This window comes from Marmota marmota, unplaced genomic scaffold, assembly GCF_001458135.2.
Source record: "Marmota marmota marmota unplaced genomic scaffold, marMar, whole genome shotgun sequence".
In the NCBI taxonomy this organism is placed as follows: domain Eukaryota; kingdom Metazoa; phylum Chordata; class Mammalia; order Rodentia; family Sciuridae; genus Marmota; species Marmota marmota.
Window position 1 is genome coordinate 1,881,815 of NW_025999929.1, and position 16,671 is coordinate 1,898,485.

At 36.0% G+C, this 16,671-nt stretch overlaps 1 protein-coding gene across 1 annotated transcript in view; it reads right to left on the reverse strand.

Moving 5' to 3' along the window:
* Gmds (GDP-mannose 4,6-dehydratase) overlaps positions 1-16,671 on the reverse strand; it is a 624,102-nt gene that overhangs the window by 300,450 nt on the left and 306,981 nt on the right. The window contains exon 8 of the mRNA XM_048800496.1: positions 7,525-7,652. Within this exon, the coding sequence (XP_048656453.1) occupies positions 7,525-7,652 (128 nt within the window). The remainder of the gene's footprint in view (positions 1-7,524; positions 7,653-16,671) is intronic.

Here is a 16,671-nt window from a genome sequence, read left to right on the forward strand (position 1 = left end):
AACAGCTGTTTCCATTTCCTTTGGAAGAATGTGTGTCTCAGAAACACCTGACATGTGATATTTCATCTCTGTGGCAGGGCCAGACGGGAAATCTGAGATGGAAAATGAACACTTTAAAACAGAACATATTTTAAAGTTCTCTTGTAGCAGTCAAATCAGATCTGTATTTGATTTCATTTTATTTTGTTAAGAATGAAATAAGGACTACAAGGAAGGAACAGCTGCAGGAAACAAAGATAGGGAAAGAATATAAACAGCAGGTTGCTTGGCTCACATATCAAATACCAAGACAAGGGGTGTGTGTGTGTGTGTGTGTGTGTGTGTGTGTGTGAGAGAGAGAGAGAGAGAGAGAGAGAGAGAGAGAGAGAGAGAGAGAGAGAGAGAGAGAGAATATGAGCATGTGCACATGTGTGCACCAGAGGAAGAAAGAGAAATTAATTTGTAGTATTCTTATGCACAGAGCACATGAATATAAGAGAAATATTGCCTTAACTATAAACCATTTTGCTCTCTCCAAAGGGCATTAGTATTAAAGTGAAACACTGAAGATCTATACCTTCTAAGAAATTTATCATTAATCTGTATTTATCACAAAATTATCATTAAATTTATGTGATGTTATTTGAGGTAATTCCATCTATATCCATCTATATCACATTGTTATTAAAATTAAATAATTTTGTTTGTGGGTGGAAGTAGACCTGACCTGGAAGAGAAGCTGGGGGCAAGAGACCTAGGGCAAGGGACACACACACACACACATATCACACACCTACACACACACACAGTGCTAGGGAGGAGGGAGAAGGGCAGGCCAACCAGGGCTGAGGGAAGAAGCTTAAGGAATTTTCCCTACACAGGGAATGTGAATGTATCATTGTCTAAGCGTGAAAAGGACCTTTAACACTGTTTTCTTAGAGCTTTCATTCTGAGAGCCTGAATCAAGACTTTCTTAGGAATGAGTGTCACTTTATGATCCACAATGGTATGATGACACTGGGCATCAATGGGAGTAATGGATCAAAGGGTGGAGTATAAGCTTCCTCTAAGTGGTTAATTGCTACCTATTAGAATGTAAATGACATTTAAGCAAAGTTTCCTAACTCATGCCAGCAGGCTTCATGCCTATAGAACTTGGAGGTCCATCTATATGCACTTCCATCCTCCCCCCTCCTCTCTCTCTCTAGACACACACACACACACACACACACACACACACACACACACACGAACTGCTTTTCTAATTTAATATCATATGCTAAATTTTATATGTTTAAAATCAAGCTGAAAATGTCCTCCAAAAATGCACCCATTTTTATGTTTCTAAATTATCTGTGCATGAAAACCTGATGGATAACTCAATTGAGAAACACAGATAGGATAGTTATCTTTCATTAAGACAATTAAATAGGGCCTATAGTTTCTGATTGGAAGACATGGCCACTCATGAGCTGTCATTCCCAACAAACTAAGACCTGGCCAGATGAAACAGACAACTATGACCTTCTGAATTTGTCTTGGCTTATTTTAAATACTACACTGAAATTTTAAAGGTTTGCTACATAGGGCTGGGTTGTAGCTCAACTGTTGAATCTTTCATAGCATGTGTGAGGGCCTGGATTTCATCCCTAGTATCACCAAGAGAAAAAGAAAAGGGAAAAGGAAAATAAGTTTTCTGTACAATGCTTAAACCAAAACCACAGATGACAGAAAAAGAAAAAGGAGAAAAAAATTGTTTTCTTCTTTACTTGGATGTGAATAGTATATTCTTTAGAAACAGGAATAGTTACTCAGAGCAGACACTTTCAATTTCAAAAATATAGGAAACTGTTACATGCCTCCCCTCCCCCATAAGACCATTCTTTCTTTTTTCTTTATAAATTTATTTATTTGTTTATTTATTTAAAGGCAATTCCTTGAGCTACCTTTCTATCAATGTTTGGTTTGTTCAGAAAAAAGAAAAGAAAAGAAAAGAAAACATCATGTTCCTCTAAATACTGATAAAGGGAATATTGTTTATTTTGTTCTTTTCTTTTGGTACCAGGTATTGAATCCAGGGGTGCTTACCCACTGAGCCACACTCCCAGCCCTTTTTTGAATTTTTTATTTTTGAGATAGGGTCTCACTCAGTTGCTGAGGCTGGCTTTACGCTTGTGATCCTCCTGCCTTAGACTCCTGAGTATATTTCAAATACTATATAAAATAGACCTCTAGAAGGTTAGAAGATTCCCCGTCCAATAGAAAATAGCAGTCAATACCTCACTAGTCAACATAAAATCTCAAAATTAAACACATAGTGAGCATCACAAAGTATTCAATGAGCAGGTCACTGGCATATTTTCTATTCAAGCAAGAACATCTCAGATTCCTAAGTAAGAATATGGGCTCAGACTTTTACAGGTAGTAGAAATCCTATCATTCACCTTATTCCCTATTAATTGACAAAGATTGCGTTAGAATAGATTTTCCAGGAAAGTCCCCTGAGAGCGCTCTGTAGATATTCATATACCATCTTCCACTGCACCATAAAAATCTTAATGATTCTGTTCAGTGAGAAGTCTCCACAGTAACTCGGTGTGTGTCACTCGTGGTCACTTTACAAGTAGAGCCTCACTTCTTTATTAAGTGAGGCTTTACTAAAATATGAATTCTGACAATATTAACACTTCATATAACTGAAACACAAAAAAACTACTTTTACATGCTACTCTCCTGAATGTAGACACACACACACAAACACACACACAAACACAAACACACTGGTTGCTGGTGATGCTCCAGACAGGAACTTCCTTTAAAAAAGACCTCAGAAAGTTTAAATGGTATGTTTTCCTTTCAGATTAGTGTAACATGGGATGTAAAATGTGGACTGAAGAAAGGATGAAGAAATAGTGGGTCAATTCTCCCTAGCTCTGGTCATTGTTTATGTTTCCTGCAGAAGGGTCTCTGCAGCAGCTGAGAATTAGAAGCTGCAATGAAAATCCACTCATTGAAGGCTCAACGGACAGAAGAGGAGGGAGACCTCAGTATATACCTCCCCAGACATACCCTCTGCATCTTTGCCTGATACAGCTGGAATCACAGGTACATCAAGAGCTCACATATACCCCTATCAGATCTTAACTTCCATATGTCTCTCTTCCCCTTGGACCACTAAAATCAGGAAGAGAAAAGGGAGAAAAGCAGAATTTTCCATCTCTCTGGAAATGGTATATTACACAGACCCTACTTCTAACACCCACACTCCCCTTACCAAAATTAAATGAGTGGTTAGAATAATATGATACTACATGCAGAAGAACTTTAAGCCAATCCCTAATAATCTGAATGTATCCTGGATTTCCTCCAGATGATAGAACTCTCCAGGGCCATCTATGGGGTTAGCTCCTAGGAGGGAAACCTCTCACCAATCCATAAATAGCTTTTGCCAAGTCCTTGAAAGTCTTGGACCTGGTCTCTTAACTATCTGTGTCTCCCAAAGGAATGGGAGCCTCTTAAGAGTGGTAAAAGCTTCAACTTACTCCCAGTGTAGCTCCTACCAATTAGCTTATATCTCAATATTTTATTGGCCAGAGTTATGTTCTAGATACTTTAATCAACAGGGATCACAGTGAAATTTTGTTAATCAAACTCTGGAATAGAATAAATTCTATTCCAGCACATGGCACCATTTGCTAACTCTATATAGTACTGATATGTATTCATACTTTTTTTTTTTCATTCCAAGGATTCCCAGGTCAAATAAGTTTGGGAAATCCCCTACCAATCTGAATTGTCTGTAGTCCACATTAACATATCAGTTTGGGGCAGTCAGTCCTACTATAAATAAATCTGATTAACTTTGTAAAACATAAGATTTTCAGTCTTATCTGGCTTTAGACAAAGCTTGGAAGACTGTTGTCTGCAGCAACTAGAACTACAACCACAGGAGGTACTCAATATATGTGGAATGAATATATATTCTGAAAAGTTAGAGGATTTTTCCTTTGCTCTTTTCACTGCCACCACTGCAGTGTTGACTGGCAGTCAGCTGGAATATGGTATGCATGCCTGCAGTGTGTTCTCAAGAAGGTACAGGAAGGTAGGCAGCATAAAACAGGGAGTGAAGGGTTCAGGTAAACAGTTGCTAAGAAAAAAATAATTTAAAAGTTCAAATTGCTGTCTAAGTATATATTACAAGAAATATAAATTTTTGACAACTTGTATTTATATCTATTAGGTATTTACATCTGTCAGCTATTAGCATGACAGTGATTATCTAAATAGTATTTTTATTTTCAAAATGCAGCAGAATTAGATGTTAAATATAGAATCTGGGTGGTAGATAACTGGGTGTTCATAATAAAATTTATTCGATTATTTTGCATGTTTAAAAATGCTTATATTTAAATATTAGAAAGATTTAAGTCCCTATGACTCGTCTATTTTGAAATACAATATAACATTATACAGTTTTTTAATGTTCTTTCTTTATTTCAAGTTGAAATATAACATTATACAGTTTTTTATGTTCTTTTTTCAAGTTGAAATAAGTTTTATCCATTTAAGTAATTTTTAAAGCACTTTGATCTAGAAAGCAGGACTACACTTGGATGCTAATGAACCAGAATCAGCCACAGGAAATGACTTTGTACAAATGGTTGCAAAAATGTTGACAAGACAGAGGTAGAGTTTAATCACATATGCCCAGCATGTTAATGCTAATTTTTTACAGGGTTGTTATTATGTCCTTTTCACTGATGGGCAAAGGGAGATATAACAACTTCTCTAAAGCTGAGGGGCAATTCAATGGCACAGCTGGGATCCTGTGCACCCTTCTTAAATCATGAGGGGCAAATGTTCTCTACTCCTCAAGAGGGAAATTCATCTACAAGTAAAAATGGATACATCACTTAAAGATTTTTGTTTAAATGAGAGGGATTATATAATTAAAATGTGTGTAAATGAGATGCTATCATGACTTCTTTGATCTATACTTGCAAACAATTCTTCATCCTAAAGTTGATTACCCTGTCAGGATGCACATATGTTTTAAACAAACAGTGCTTCTCCTTTTTTAATCTTACTGATTGTTGACTTTAATTTTGGCAACAAATTAATTTTAATCATAAGTCTCTGGAATAACGTCATTGTAATACATTTAAAATTGCAAGAAACAGTAATATTCCTTTAAGTAGAGAGTTGCAAACTATGAGTGCTTAGTTATTTACGGTATCTTTTTACAAATTGAGACTTTTTTCAGTACACATAAATGAGAACTATAAAATGCTTCTTACATAATCAACATGTATTACTATTAGAACCCGAGGAGAATCCTTAATGCACAAAATCCACTTGTCTTGTGGAGCAAATCCAGTCTTAGATGTCAAGGAGACTGTCTGAACTGTGCATCTGTATGTGTGTATGTATATGAGTGCGCCAGCGCGCACTCACGTGTGTGTGTGTGTGTGTGTGTGTGTGTGTGTGTATGCCCGTAGAACGTAACAATTTCACACTTTTAGTAAAAGGTCTGAGTATCTTAATCTTGTCTGGACATTTTGGCCTCTGGGTTTTCCATACTAACACTATCTTGTCTAGCAGTCATAAAAATGACTGAATTTAGGCCACTGTTTTTGAAATATTTGCGACAAAAATGTTTATAAACATTTTTATTTTATATGAATTCAAATATGGGTCTTTTGTTTAAGATTTGAGCCAAACCCACTAGTAGTTGTAGACTTGTCCTTGGGGAGTGAGACTCTACTGGAGTCACTAGTTCACAAGATATTTTCTTATTACTTACGTACCTATTCTATAGTCCTTTTTAGAAATTTTTTGGTCTCATTTAAAAATGTCATTTCCATTCCCAATCACAAAGTTTTATATGTGTTCATTTCAAAGATATGGGAAAAATAGAAACCATAAAGAAAAACAATAACCAGTAATAAATACTACCATCAGGCTTGCATGACATTTCCCTCACCATTAAAATCCAATGGATTTCTCAGCTCCAATACAAACTTCTTTTTTTTTTTTTGGCCCAAGTGCAAATAAAATAGAATAGAATTTAATATATTTGATCCCTAAATAAGGAAAAGTGTTTTCATATACTTCCCATGTATTTCTAAGCATATGCAGATTGCTAGGATGCTACACATCAATATATCACCGAGAAAATATTTATTTTTACAAAATTTCCCTTGTGTTTTTTAGTAGGAAAGGCCATTCAAGTTAGATAAGAATAATGTTATCTTCTTTTACCCTTATCTCCATTCTCCCACCTTCATAATTTTTAACAGTGTGGACCTATACATTTTTTTATACAGTTCTCTTAAAATATATCAAAGAAGTACTGCTGTAAAATGCTTCTTTGTAATAACAGAAGTTCATATTTAAAGGATCAAAATGTTGCACTCTCTGAAATTTAAATCAGAGCTAATTTTTCCATCCATAATAAAAATTAGTATTAGGTATTCAAGAACATACTTATTTTTAGTTGTTATAAAAAAATAAAAACACAGGTGAAGCGAATCTGTTAGCAAATGAGTTACTTATTCTCTTTCTTTTATAAATGTTCAAGTTTCTTTTTGAATCACATCAATGCACAAGGATGCCATACCTAGTTTCTCAGAAATCCTATAAGACAGAGAGCTACAGGAGCATAGGAGATCTGTGAGCACCTGAATGATGAAGACAGATGACTCTAGGGAAAAGGACAATGTTGCTATCCTGCTCATTCATGTCTGGCCACATGTCTGGAGATTTCAAAGAATACTAATTAGGGCAAAGGAAAAGGTAACCATTTGTTTATAAAACAGAAAAATCATACTACTCATGCACATAACCCTGGTAACCAAAACCCAAATGTAACTTGTGTAGGAATCCCAAGAGTGAACCTGAAGAATTTCCCTTTAAGTATATCTATTATTCAGCAGTAGTATCATTGAGCATCTCTATTTGATGGACAAGGATCATTGGTGGTAACAAGAAGTGTGCAGAGACACAGCCAGACTCCTCAGCAGCAGAAACCAAAGTTCCATAAGACAATTACTCTCACAGGGATTTCAAAGAATAATGTAGATCTAAAGGTCTTGGATTATAAAAATTGAGATTGGTTATTATTTTTTAAAAATATGAGAACAAATATTTTATATCCAAAAAATTCTTTCATGGTGGGTTTTGTGTGTATTGGATAGGAAAGACAGAAGGTGAAACAATGTGGGTAGGGATCAAAGCTTTAGAAAGAAGAAAAAACAACACTGTAACATTTTTTCCCATCTGTCTAACCATCCATCATCCAAAGTACTACCAGCTCCTTTGTTTTAACTAATTAAAATAAGAATTTTGAAAGATTTCCTCATTCAAATAGCATTCAGTGTAAGCACTCCTGAACTAACAAGCCTTCAATTGAAAATATGAGTTTAAACATAAATGCATTAGCAAAAGTCTGTATGCCACCACCTAGAGCTCATGGTTTTTCACCACATGGCTTTAAAACATCAACCCATATGGGTCTTTGTAAGAATGTAATGAGTCAGTTCCTACCTCTACATAGTCCTTGGCGTGGCCCCAATCTCGTTTGGCATCCAGATTTCCCAAACTGAAACATTCCAGTTGTCCAAGGTAAATCTTAGCTACTGACCGGCTAATTTTTCGAGTAACAAAATTAGCTCCTAAAAAGAGACAAAAGATGTATTATCAGTGAAGTACATTTGACATGTAACAGTTTAGTGAACCAAACACAGCATCAGCCTTTGGGCATTTCTTTCAATCCCCCACCCCCAACCCCCACCCCACTTAAAATAATAAAAGAAAAAGAAAAAAGATCACTAACTGTCATTTAGACAAGTTAAGAAGGTCTAATTCTAAGTGTCACATCATCTCTACTTTCATAACAAACATTTTTTCTTTAGGGGACGTCTTAACATTCCTAATTTGCTGCTTCAATATGCAAGCCAGGCATTAGGCCAAAGAAAAGCTATTGGAATGCCAGTTTTTAAACAAAAAATTCTAAAGGGTTGTATAAAGGGAAATGCCAGAATGGAAGACAGACATCTAAGACCACCCTGATTTTTTTTTTTAAGAACACAAACATCATATATTCCTATTAATAAGGCTATTTTGGGGCCCATGGGAAGAGGGGGGAAAGTAACTTAGTTCACAGAGTATAACTAGTGAAAGGAAACCAAAAAGAAAATTTATTTGGGCTGCCTTTCTCTTAACAAAATAAGTGGTGATCACTCTTATTCAGAAACATGCAGCCACACAAATATCAAGAATGACATGATTCCAAGTCAAAAATTTCTCTACACCATACTTAGTGCAATGCCATTTTCCAACTTCATGTAAATGTTATCTACAGAAATGGCCTCCTGAGTTTTGTAGAAATGTTTTTAAATGATTGGATGAAAGGTAGTATAAACTGAAGAAAAAAACAAATTATTTTAATGTTCTCTGGTTTTTTTAATGAAACTCTCTATTTACTTTTAGTTTGTTTTATTCTTTTTCTCACTTTTTTCTCTTAAGAGATAGGGTCTTACTTTATTCCCCAGGCTGGTCTCCTGCCTCAAACTCCTGAGTAGCAGGAACTACAGACACACCTTCATGCCCGGCTTCTATCTCCTTTTAAGAAATTACAAAGAAGGATAAAATTAAAAGGCTCCACTAAGACAATTTTATCTGCACCTCTGTATTTAGGTAACATTACCAGAGAACACCATTTCATGCCAGATTCTCAAGATAATAATACACATGTGCGCTACTATGGCTTCATATGGTTCAGACACATTGATATCATAACTTATCACATATCAATAGCTTTACCTTTGTTCTTCTTTGAATGAAGAAGGGAAGCAAATATGATGAAAGGTTTTGGCTTCTATTAAAACTGGCAGAGGAATAAGGGGAATATTTCTAAGTAGGTTTTCTAAATTTTGGCAAGAATGTGGGCTATCACAGGTTCAAACACATACTGAACTCATTCCACCAACTTGATATATATATATTTATACAAATATCATTAAAGAAACCAATTGTACTGCTGTGGGAATTCAAATATTCAACTCACAAGGCACGTTAAAAAACTGGAGTTTAAACTGTCCATAGAAAAGTTTGTAAAACATACAGAGGCCCTTCAGGAAAAAGTCTTTTGAAATGAAGATATATTTTGGGATCACAAGTTCAGAGCCAGCCTTAGCAACTTGCAAGGCACTAAGTAACTTAGTGAAACTTTTTTCCAAAAAGGAGGGGGTGGAGGCGATGTAGAATGTAGGGAATAACCTGTGATCAACATCTTGATTGGACATGGGACTGCATGGATATCTTGTGGACACTGGGTGTCTTACCCAGAATTACGCTAGAGCATAACTTCCTCTTATTAGTGATGTAGATTGGGGATGTAGATTAGTGCCCCTGGGTTCAATTCCCAGTACCCAAAGTGGGTTAAAAAAGGATATATTTATTGGCTATAATTCCTCTAAGTATATTACTAATTAGTAAACTTTCCATTAACTTTTAAAAATTAACTTTATAATTGAATTTACATATTTTGATGTCTGTTTTTACTTTAATGTCAGGACTGAACTATCATTCTAAAGTATGCCAGGTAAACCAGTGATGCCAAATTATTAGACCAGCATAAACAGTTCAGATTTTTCTAGTTTACAGGAAAGCAATGCTTAGGAGTCTAATGGAAACATTTGATCTTGTTTTATTAATTTATTCTTCAGCCAGTATTACCTGAGTACTACATGGCACAAGCTGAGCATTTGAAAGAGAAAAGGCAGCCCCTGCTATTAGGCAGCACAGAGGAGAAGATGGACCAATAAACCCAGGCTGACCTATTTATAGATTTGTCTATTGGGATACTTCATATAAATGGAATTATATAATACCTGGTCTTCTGGGACTAGAATCTTTCACTTTGTGTGGAGTTTTTCAGGGTTCATCCATGTTACAGCTTCAATTGGTACATCATTCTGAGATCAGGAGGTAGAAAAAAGGCCAGGCAGTCAGAGAAATGGGCACCTGGAGAGGCCTTCCATGATCAGCAGAACACAAACTGTTGCTAAGGAGTTTGTGAATATCTTACCTAAAAAAGGCATGCATGCTATGGAGCCCACAGCCTCTCCAAAAAAGGGAATAACCTGTGATCAACATCTTGATTGGACATGGGACTGCATGGATATCTTGTGGACACTGGGTGTCTTACCCAGAATTAGACTAGAGCATGACTTCCTCTTATTATAACCAATGAGTATAAAATGTTATCCCTAGCAGACATTTATAAACTCCTCAACAGGACTGGCCCACTAGCAACCCTCTTGGTACCCATCCCAAGGGGGTTATTTTGCTTTGCTTCAATAAATTCCTAGACTTTGCTTTCACCTTCTGTTGTCCATGAATCTCATTCTTCAGGTTTCTACCAGATGCCATGCTCCATGTTACAATTCCTTTTTTTATAGCAAAATAATATCCTCTTATATGGAAAAACGCATTTTATTTACCCACATATCAGCCGAAGACCTGGTTGTTTTCATCTTTCCACTGATGAAAAATGCTTCTATGAACATTTGAATACAAGTCCTTGTGTGGACACATTTTAATTTCTTTGAGGTATATAGGGGTGGAATTACTGGGTCACATAGTGAGTCTCTATTTAACCTACTAAGCAACTGTAAACTATATTCCAAAGTAGATGGAGCACTTCATATTCCCACCAGCAGAGCAATAGGGTAGTGATTTCTCTAATTCCTCTCCAGCATGTAAGGTCTTTTCTATCACATCCACCCTAGTGGGTACTTAGTGGTATTTCATGTGGTTTTGATTCACATTTCTCTGATCACTAATGACATCAAGCAACTATCTTTTCATACGCTTACTGGACATTTGTACATTTTCTTTGGGGAAATGTCTACTCAGATCGTTTGCCTACTTTTTTTTCTAAACAGGGTTGTCTTAAGTCTTTTAAGAGTTTTTACATACGCCAGATCCAAGTCTCTTATCAAACATAATTCCCCAATATTTGCTCTCATTCTGCAGTTGTCTTTTCACTTTCTTAACAATGCCCTTCGGAACACAAAAAGAGTTTTAATTTTGATAAAGCCCAATTGGCCTATTTTGGTTTTGTTACATGTGTTCTTGGTGTCATACTCACAGCTTTGTCTAATCTAAGGTCATGCAGATTTACTCCTGTATTTTCTTATAAAAATTTTATAGCTTTTGTTCTTACATCTGGGTCTTTGATCCATTTTTAGTTAATTTTTGTACACTGTGATGAAAGGGTCCAGCTTATACATTTGCATGTAGAAATCCAGCTGACCTGGGACTATGTGTTGAAAAGGTTACCTTTTCATCACAGAATTTTCTTGGCACTTTTGTGAAGAATCAGTCATAAATGTGAATGCTTATTTCAACTCTAGTTCATTAATCTCTATATCCATCCTTATTCAGAGTCTTTACTATTGTAGTTTTCTGGTAAATTTTAAAATCAGAAAGTATGAATTTTCCAACTTATTTATTTATTTATTTATTTAGGTGCTGGGGATTGAACCCATGGCCTTGTGCGGGCAAGGCATGCACTCTACCAACTGAGCTATATCCCCAGGACCCCAACTTTCAACTTTTTAAAGATTATCTTGGCTATTCTCACTCAATGAATTTCCAAATAAATCTTAGGATCAGCCTTTTGATTTCTGCCAAAATGCCAACTGAGATTTTGATAGGGATTTTAGTAAGTCAATATTTTGGAGAGTGTTTCCATTCTTATGCCATCCAGTCCATGAAGCAGGACTTTGTAAATGTCTCTCAACAATGTTTAATAGTGTCCAAAGAAAAAATTTTGTACTTTTTTTTTGAGGGGAGATATTAGGGATTGAACTCAAGGGCACTCAACCACTGAGCCACATCTCCAGTCCTATTTTGTATTTTATTTAGAGACAGGGTCTCACTGAGTTGCTTAGTGCCTCACCTTTGCTGGGGCTGGCTTTGAACTTGTGATCCTATTGTCTCAGCCTCCCTAGCCGCTGGGATTACAGGCATTCACCACCATACCCGGCTGTACTTCTTTTGTTTAATTTGATCCTTAATACTTTATTTGTTTTAATATTATAGCAAATAAAGTAGTTTTCTTAACTTCAGTTTTAGATTAATTTTAAATAATATTTTTGCAATCATATGTTTCACCAATTAATTCTTAGATGAGGCTTAAAAATCTACTCTCCTTAGGGTAGAAGATGGGAACCTGGGAGATAGAGGAGGGAAGGGAAAGGGGAAAGACTTGGTGAATGAAATTGACCAAATTATGTTGTATGCATGTATGAATATCTAACAACAAACCCCACTAATATGTACCATTGTAATGAAGCAATAATTTTTTTTAAAAAAATCTCCTCGTTTTTTATTACTTATCACACAGGACCGATGTTTTTAGAAGAGAACTATATTAAGTCACAGAACATGAGGGCTGAGACCTCAGAGTTCACTTTTCCCAACCATCCCAAATATGCAAATGAAGACGGAAAGGCAGGACAAGTATCAGCACATGTTCTGAGTCTGTCTCCAGCCCTGTGCTGCTTTCAATGACCCACAGAGAAAAGCAGGATGTACCCCCTTCCTGTGAGATGGCTCCAGTAGTTGTAAATTATCACATATGTGGATAATGAAGCCATTGTACTTATTTTAAGTACATACCTTATTTCTAATAGCCTTAAGTTAGAAATCCCTACCTAGGAAGAATATCAAGAAAACCAACCCAATGGAGCTGAACAAAGGCCAGCTCTTTCAGTTAATAGTTTGTGTCAGCTCACACAAACCATTGAACAGCTCTGAGACTATGGTATGCTTTATAATATTAATATAATAATAATATTTGCCATGTAAAACCTAAGGTACATTAATGCAGATGAAATAGTATCACAGATATAAATTGCTATAAAATGAAAGGAATGTCAGCATGTCATTGTTCATAAAATAAGGATAATAAGAAGTAGGTTTGATGTATAAATGAAAAAAATCAAGCTAACAGGATTTATAAGTACTCATTATTATAATGATCACATTAAATTGGTAATAATATGTACAATTAAGTATCGATGAAAAGTTCAAATTTCTTACTTCTTTTGTGACTGTATATCATAATTCTTTGATTTTGAAAGTCTGAGATTGAGGTCTAAATAAACAGTCATTGCCAAAAGTAGGCATGTAGACTTACATACAGGCAGTGCTAGTAAACATTTCTTGAATCATTTCAGGTTACCCTTTCAACATAAGCTCAATAACCTATATAAACACTTATTCAGAATACAAGATAAATGAAAGAGGGATTTTAGTCTAAACATTAGCTCTAAGATTGGGATCACAAGTTTCACTAGTACTGCTAGAATGAAAAGAATAGAACTTCTGTTCAGTCAATACAACATGCAAAAAAAAAAAGTCACTTTACAAACAGAAGTATATGTTGGATAAAATATTATTACCATTTCTTTAAATTCAAAGCTGAGCCTCTAAGAACTAAAGGAAAATCTGCAGGGGAAGGGACTCCAGCATGTAGAACATGGGCATGCACCAAGGAATCTGGTTAGGAGGAAGAATGGAAGGCTACCTCAGGACTAGAAATAGGCTTCAACCTGTCCAAGCCAAGACAAAGGCCAAGTTCTTTGAGGTGGGATGCTAAAACTAAGGCTAACACACTCACTGTGTCAGTCACTTGCAACCATAATTCTGTACTTCTATCACTATTATGATCTTAAGCAGGTGTAGTATGTTCTTATCGTCTGATTTACAAGATGGGATCAAAATCTACACTAGGAACCAAATAAGTACTACACATTTCAGAGGCTGCAGAACATGGCATTAATGTAAAGTGCTTCCACTATTATAAATGTTTGCTGTCCTGGATATATTTATTGTGATAAGTCTTTTAAAATAGCAAGTCTTTTATTCTCTCCCCTTTCATTTCTCTTTATCTGACCTCCTCCATAGTAAATCCAAAATTGGGGAAAGATTAGAAGAGCTACATTAGAAATTTAAAAAGACAGTATGTATCCCCATCATTCAAAATAGGATTCTATAACAAGTTTGAAAGAATGGCTTCATTAGAAAAATAATATTCTAAATAATTTCAGCATAAAAAAGCCAAGCATGGTCACTGTTCAAAGTTCCTCCTCCAGTTTAAGATGGACAGGCTAGTAGCATGTGGCAGTGGTCCTTGAAAGGAGAGATTCCCCACCTATCCCATCAAGGCCAGTGGAGCAGAGTGTGAGTAAAGTTAGAAGAGTTGAACCTTGGTCTTCTCACCCACCTTCTTTGGGCCAACGCATATGGGATAAAATAATCAAATAGACTGAAGGAATCTCCAAGAGGACCCACTTCATGTCTGAGTCCACCAGACAGACTTAGAATAGCTTCATCCACACATGCTAAGCAGTGCAGAGGGACTCTAAAGAGACCCTGAGTTGGGCCAGAGGTGGAGAGGTGAGGGTCCCTGGAAATTGAGGTTTGGAGAAAGACCACCTAGGACTGAATCTGAACTACCCCAGGAACCTTGGAAAAGAGAAGTCTGGGAATTTTACAAACAACAAACTCCAAAAGAGCCAGACCTGGGACTAATCCCACCTGCATGGCTACCAGGCAAGGGCATAGCTCTGCACTGAGACCAGGAGGCATGCAGAGTGTCCCACATGGACCTGTGCATACCATCTGTCCCTTTGTCAATACAAGGTCAGATAAGCCACAACTGTGTCCTGAGCACCTGTAAACCATCTTGAAGAAAAACAAAGGACACAGAATTCCAAGAAAAAACTAGCATTGGCATTACATTAAGCGGACACTGAACTACATTTTACAATTTAATTTGTTCTTTTTGAGAAAAAGTATAACTTAACCTTTAAGGACTGTATTAATTTCCTATGGCTGCCATATAAACAACCACAAACTAGGTGGCTTAAAACAACAAAAACCTGTTGTCTCATGGTTCTGAAATGAATATCTGAAGTCCTACAGGGCCATGCTTCTACAGGGATATCTTTGGGAGAAACTCTTTGTCTCTTTTAGTACTTGACAGCTCCTTACATTCCTCAGTGCTAAGGGCACATTCCAATCTCTACCTCCATCTTCACATGGCCTGCTCCTTTCTACACCTGCTCCTCACTGCTTCTATTTCCCATCAGACACTTGAGATTGGATTTAGGGTCACCTGATAATCCACAATCATCTCTTTATCTGAAGAACCTCAGTTATATCTCCAGAGATTTTTCATCACATGAAGTCACTATCACAGGTTCCAGGAACTAGAAAATGAACATATCTTTTGGGGTCTATCATCCAACCAAAACATGGACCAAGGATTAGAATATTTACAAAATATAAATATAAATATTTAAGATAAAATATAAATATCAAATATATTTTGATAAACTATAAATGGGAAATAGTTTCATTACTTAAAATGTCATTTTCCCCCCAATACTGGGAACTGAACCCATTAATATTCTATCTCTGAGTTACATCCCCAGACTCCCCCATTTTTAGAGACAGGCATGCCTCGAACTTGCAATCTCCCTGCCTTAACTTCCCAGGTAGCTGGGATTATAGGCATGTGCCACTGTACCCAACTTAAAATATCATCTTAAGAGTAGTTAGATAACTTTCAGGAGTACAATAATCAAATAGGATCTCCACTTGTAAAAAGATTAACTTAGAGGTAATAAAGTAAGTTCCCCCTCTATTTTAGATCTGCAAGTTTCCTTCAGATAATTTGAATAACTCTCTGGCTCTCTATCCTCAGACAATCTATGATTTCATCCATAGCTTCACACTGTAAATGCTGTGTGTGTTCATGTATTTATCAATTTCCTTTCTCAGCATTTTATCTTGCGTCTGCCTTCAGGCATAATTTCCCTTCTTTCTTTTTCTTTTCTCAGTACCAGAGTTTGAACACAGTGCCTTGCATATGCTAGGCACCCCCTCTACCACTGATCTATACCCCAGAATATATTCTTTAAAAATTCCTTTAATGTAAAGAAATGGTCTGGCTTTTTTGCACAAAAATAGTGTACAGTTCCAGACAGCTGAAAACTATTTTCAATTTCCATTGGTGGTATTCTTCCACTGTATTCTCATTTCCAGTTTTTGCTACTAGTCTGTAATTACTTTGCAGGTATCTATCTTTTTCCTCTTGTTAGTGTAAAATATTCATTTGTCTTTGGTGTGCTGGAGTTTCAATCAAATATGTCCAGACACAGTATGTGAAAACGTATGTGTGAGTCTTTTATCCAGGTTGGGAAATTTTGCAACAATTATATCTTTAAATATTTCCTCTTCTTCACTCTATTTTCTTTTGTCCCTTGTTTTTCTTCTGGGAAAGCAAGTTATACTTTCTCATTTTAACTTCTAATCTCTCAATTTGCTTTGCTATAATTTTCATCTCTTTTCCTTTCTCTGCAACATTCTGGGTAATTTTCTTGGATCCATTTAGGTTTTCTTCAGGAGTCTAATACTTAAGTCAGCCATTTAATTTATTATTATCACTATTATTATTATTATTTCTATGTATGTGTATACACACACACACACACACACACACACACACACACACACCTGTATTGTGTTCTTTTGTGTTCTTTTGGTTCTTTTTCAAATCTGCATGGGCATTTTTATATTTTCTTGCCTCTCCCCTATTGTTGTGATTTATAA